We start from the raw sequence: 6,000 nt of genomic DNA on the forward strand, positions 1-6,000 counted from the left end.
CTTACACCAGTGTGCCTATTAGAGAACCATGCAGGACCATAGTCGGCATGTGGTTTCACATATATTTATTGAGGGTGACATGGAGTGATTATGGTTGAATTATATTAATGCATCAAGGTGGACACAATCAGGTTTCTACCTCCCGTTCAACATTTCTATTTAATTTTTTTCTATTTTCTATTAGCAAAAATTGTTATGAGGCCTGGGTCTAGCTCCCGGACTATAATGTATGCATATTGCATAATGATGGTATTTACTGTAACTGTGCGTGTGTTTCTTTGTAGAACTTCACTAACCTCTTCGGACAGCCCTTGGTGTGTCTGCTCTCTCCGACCGTTTATCCCAAGAACGTCCAAGGTAGTGTGGATTTAACCCATTCTGACCCGAGATCAGATTCGATAAATGTCTTCTACATCCTGACAGTTCCTGTGGATTTAACCCATTCTGACCTGAGATCAGATTCTATAAATGTCTTCTACATCCTGACAGTTCCTGTGGATTCAACCCATTCTGACCTGAGATCAGATTCTATAAATGTCTTCTACATCCTGACAGTTCCTGTGGATTTAACCCATTCTGACCTGAGATCAAATTCTATAAATGTCTTCTACATCCTGACAGTTCCTGTGGATTTAACCCATTCTGACCTGAGATCAGATTATATAAATGTCTTCTACATCCTGACAGTTCCTGTGGATTTAAAATGTGGAAATTGATTTTAGTATTCAAGACTTTGGCTCTATTTCCGTCCATGCTAAAACCCCTTATCCCTAAACTTTGTGTTTTTATTTTACTATTTTGAAAAACATGTTTTACTGGATCTCTTCTCCACTAGTCCCTCCCTGACATTTAGTTCTACTGGATCTCTTCTCCACTAGTCCCTCCCTGACATTTAGTTCTACTGGATCTCTTCTCCACTAGTCCCTCCCTGACATTTAGTTCTACTGGATCTCTTCTCCACTAGTCCCTCCGTGACATTTAGTTCTACTGGATCTCTTCTCCACTAGTCCCTCCCTGACATTCAGTCTCCGGACCCCCTGGGACTCCCCGGACCCCACTGTGGGAACCCTGCTAACCCTTTCTTCTTCTCCTCCTCAGACCAGGCTCAGCGCGGCAGCCTCTTCACTCTGTTCCTGTACTGCCCCCTGCTGGCCTTCCTGAGCGTGTGCGGTCTGAGCAGCGTGGGCCAGGCGCTGTGGGAGCGCGCCCACGAGCTGCTGCGGAGAACCTACCACGACATCGCCCAGCTCCTCGCACGCTCGCGGACCATAGGTAGCGCACGCACGCACACACGCACACTCACACACACAGCTCCTCGCACGCTCGCGGACCATAGGTAGCTCACGCACGCACACACACATAAACTCACACACACAGCTCCTCGCACGCTCACGGACCATAGGTAGCGCACGCACACACACACACACACTCACACAGCTCCTCGCACGCTCGTGGACCATGGGTAGCGCACACACGCACACTCTTTCAAAATAACTCCTTAGAGAGACGAGGCATTCTTCCTGAGCCGTAAACAGGGCAGTGAACGACAACGCACATGCACGAAGAGCAAGGAGTATGGTGTAGATTAGAAGGAGAGGCCAACTCCGGAAAAAAAAGATAAAATCTGAATATTTTTCAGATTTTTCCGTCTGTTGGATTAGCTAGGACGGCTCCACGCGTCCTCCGGTCTGAATCAGTTTAATGATAGAGAAAATACACCATAAATAAATACTGAAACCAAATAAAATCATTAACCCAATACGTGCTGTCACAGAACAGAAACATTAACTAGAACACAGTAGCAGGGCATGCAGCTCAGCCATTATACAGAACAGAAACATTAACACTCTAATTGCCCGGGGTTATTTATTAATCCATTAAATCAGAGGTTAATTAACCCATTAAGAGATGAAGAGCCCAGCGATTTATAGCAGCGGAGCACTTTTACCAACGGACCGGATGTTATCCCGGATGTGGCTGTAGCAGCTAGACGTAGCTAGACGTAGCTAGATGTAGCCACAACACTCAGTTTGGACGGCAGTGAGACACATTTAGAGATACGTTGTTTGGAGTTGGGATGTTGTTTCAATAATTCGATAATTATTATACACACTGTTTCCTGGGTAATGTGGGGAGATAAAATGCTTCTTTCAGCTCAGTAGTAAAGAAGCATAAAGTAAACGATGCAAATTGGTTATTTATATATAAATCTGAAAATGTGATCAGGCCCTCCTTGACCTTCCAATGTAGTTCCTCTACTGACCACCAGGTGTCTCCGTTGTTGTCGTTACAGATCAAGCCTTCTTACAGTTCTTCGGAGACGAGTTCCTTCGACTGATGCTGATCCGCTTCGTCTTCTGCTCTGCAGCGCTGAGGCTGCACAAGGTGTTCAGGGTAGGTACGCCCCCTAGGGGTAGCCCTGGTTCACAGCAGGGTAGGTACACCCCCTAGTGGGTAGGTACGCCCCAGGGATGGTCTCTTAGAAATGAGTCCCAGGGACATTTTATTGAGTACCACTTCAACGACGTTAGTAGTCATATTTTTCATATATTTTTTAGAAATTGCAGTATTTAACTCCCATTTAATTTTATATGGTTATAGTCATGTAGAAAACAGAATAAGAAATTATTTAAAAAAAACTAGAATAAAAAACAGTACAGTATGCAGAGGTCCATTAACTATAAACTGTGTTTTGGGATGCAAAATGCACCCTGTTTTAATCTCTGGTGGACAGACAATAGTTCCATCTGACTGAAGGCTCAAATGCATGGATAAACAGAAAGGTGGGGGCTTGTTCTGAGTATTCCAGCTCAGAACGCCTCTAAAGACTCTCATGTAGTAGTAGATTAGTATCGCCCAACGCGTTTGCACAGCTTTTTGAAAACCTTATACCCATAACCTTATACCCTTATTACCATTGTTATGTACCTGGCCTAGGGGGTGCCAAGATACACAACAAAAAACAGGGGAGACGCAGTTGACTAAACAAAAATTGTAAATTAAGGAACAAATCATGATGAACCAGATGAAGTGTGGAGATCAGTAGTCAGTGGTGTAGTGCGTGTATGCATGCATGAGTGAGATGTATGTATGTGTGTGCGTGTTGTATGGATTAACATACATGTTGAGAAGTGTGCATGGTGGAGTGCAGGAGGCAAATGAAAGGAACAGATCTGGGGAAGGACTGGGGAAGCAGGCATTTATAGGGCGTCGACACCCGGGCCCAGGTGCGAGCCACAGGCTGATCATGAGTAGCTCTGCTCCCCAATCCTATTGGATACAAAGAACAGAAGTTACTATAGGTCAAACAGTAAACACAACATATACCTAAACCAGACAACCTAAGAGTAATATACATATGACACAATATAGGGAACCGTCACACCATAATAAACCTTATACCCATAACCTTATACCCTTATAACCATATAACCTAACACCACACCAGGATTAAAAAACTAGTCAACAAGAGCCAAATCTTTAGAAGTGCGCCCCTTGCTGTAGTTAATAGTCCGATCGATAATACTTCAACTTCAACTTCAAAGAACTTTATTTTTCCTTTCGGAAACTTCTTTTGTGCAGTGGTAAAGACAACAACAGAGATCACAATACACACAAACACAGATACTATATAAAAGATCATAAAAACGACTTTTTAAGAGGAACTACTTAAAAGCATAATATATTAAAAATCTGTTCTATAAGTACTAATAATTAAAAATCTAAATATTTACTGTATGCAACCTGAACCTATGCGTTCACTATAGTCCATCAGGTGGAAGGGGGGGGGGGTTGTTGTTAGGGATTCCAACGAGGGGGGGGGGGGGGGGGGTTCAGCCTAGGTGTTCAAGAGTCTGATGGAGGTGGGCACAAAGCTAGCTGAGCCCCTTTTAGTGAGTTTTGATGCTCTGTATCGCCGGCCTGAGGGCATTAGTTCGTAGTGGTTATGGAGGGTGTGTGTGTTGTCCTCAACTATTTGAGAGGCCTTCTTTATCGTCCGTTTTTTATGGATGCTGCTGAGTGATAACCTGACGCTGCCAGATGAGGGCGGTATTGCGGAAACATATTCCCCAACACAACACTCATCTGGGATCTCTGACGGAGTTGAGCCCTGAGTCAGATCTGCTTCGTACCGAACCAATCAGCGTGAGCTAAAGGCGGGATGCGGATGTGACGGTATATAGACACGTCGATATGATTGGTTGTGTTTGCACGCCCACACGGTGATAGACAGACGCTCCCATCCAATCATCTACCATGTATCTTGAAAAAAAGGAACAGCCCTGTCATCGAATTTGCTTCCGCGATCCCAGATCCAAATAAGCTGTGAAACAAATTTGTGTAGCAAGCTTTTTGGATCTGGCAGCGTCAGGTTAGCTGAGTGACTCCTGGTCCCTCCCAATGATCTTGCCGCTGATCCTAACCACCCTGTCGAGAGGGTTCCGGTTGATGGCACGCATCACACCAAACCATGATGTGATGTTGAAGGTCATTATGGATTCTACAAAGGACTTGTAGAAGGCCTGCAGGATCGATGGTCGGACCTGAAGCTTCCTCATCTTCCTGAGGAAGAACAGCCTTTGTTGACACTTGGAGTGAATGTTCTCTGCGTTGGTCTTGAATGTGAGCTTATGGTCGATGGTGGTGCCGAGGTATTTATACTCTTCGACACGTTCTATTGCCTGGCCATTTATCTCTAGGGCCGGAGGTGGAGTGGGCGGGCCCTGCCTAAAGTCCACCAGCAACTCCTTAGTTTTGCTGGGGTTTAGGTCCAGGAAGTTGTTATTGCACCACTCAGCAAAATAGTCCATTACCCCAATGATGCGGTTATTGGTGTTGGTGGTATCGACAATAACCGTGTCATCTGAATATTTGATGAATAGCATGTCAGGGTCTGGGCTAATAGACCGATAGATCCGCGAGCACCTCCGCCATTACTGTTTCTGGAGATCCGAGAGGCGGGTCTATGATGTAATAGACTGGAACTATCGCTAGATGGCGCTGACGCTCTATGAGTAATGGAAGTAGAAAGTGTTAATTATGTAACGTCTCCAACAGGAAGTGAGGTCGTATCTTTCACAATGTAACGTCTCCAACAGGAAGTGAGGTCGTATCCGGAGTCGTACCCACAGCTCCCCCTAGAGGACACGGTGGAGAGCGCTCTGCTGCAGAAGCACATCCTGGACCTGGCGGCCATGTTGGATGTGACCAACCTGTTCTGGAGCGACCACGACTCACTGGAGACATATTGACACCTCCTGCTCCTCCTCAGAGGGGCCAAGATGGCCGCCCGATCGGGCCACCATGTGGGACCAAGATGGCCACCCGGCCACCATTTGGGACCAAGATGGCCGCCCGGCCGGGCCGCCATGTGGGTCCAAGATGGTCGCCCGGCCACCATTTGGGACCAAGATGGCCTCCCGGCCAAGCAGCCATGCGGGACCAAGATGGCCGCCCGGCCGGCAGCCATTTGGGACCAAGATGGCCGCCCGGCCGAGCAGCGATGTATATAACAACAACAACAACACACTGTTGACACTTATTTAAAAAGAAAAAAAACAAAAAACTCATTTGTACATCATGTATGCCAACGGCGCCCCATGTGACAGGTAGTGACAGCTACACACAGCTCCGGGCAGCACTCGCACACAAACGAGTTTCAACTCGGCTCAAACATGGCGGTTATTATTAACCCATTCAGACCTGAGGCCGCATCGTCTTTTAACCACCTGTTGAAAAATAGCAGATCTACAAGCTCATAGTGCGGCAGAGTTTGTTGATCTGCTTTTTTTTTATCGCAAATCTTTGAATATATATTCTTTCAGAGCGAACGTTTTTAACTCAAATCTTTGCTTCTGGGGGGGGGGGGGGGTCCCTGGAACTACATATTTTCTGATGGGGTCGGCGGCCAAATACAGATATTTTTTGGTGTCCTTGACATGAAATATTTTGAGCACCACTGATACAGAAACATGGGGCTTTAACCCTGTGAGAACCACT

At 46.0% G+C, this 6,000-nt stretch overlaps 1 protein-coding gene across 2 annotated transcripts in view; it reads left to right on the forward strand.

Moving 5' to 3' along the window:
• Positions 1-5,786, forward strand: part of scai (suppressor of cancer cell invasion) — a 29,289-nt gene extending 23,503 nt beyond the window's left edge. The window contains exons 14-17 of one of the 2 annotated variants that reach the window (XM_080766393.1): positions 285-357; positions 1,099-1,272; positions 2,294-2,394; positions 5,100-5,786. In XM_080766393.1, the coding sequence (XP_080622519.1) occupies positions 285-357; positions 1,099-1,272; positions 2,294-2,394; positions 5,100-5,252 (501 nt within the window). In that variant the 3' untranslated portion in view covers positions 5,253-5,786. The remainder of the gene's footprint in view (positions 1-284; positions 358-1,098; positions 1,273-2,293; positions 2,395-5,099) is intronic. The other variant, XM_080766394.1, reaches the window with a different exon arrangement.
• The last annotated feature ends 214 nt before the right edge of the window (positions 5,787-6,000 follow it).

The sequence above is a fragment of the Protomyctophum bolini genome (assembly GCF_963924005.1).
Source record: "Protomyctophum bolini genome assembly, chromosome: 6".
Taxonomy (NCBI): domain Eukaryota; kingdom Metazoa; phylum Chordata; class Actinopteri; order Myctophiformes; family Myctophidae; genus Protomyctophum; species Protomyctophum bolini.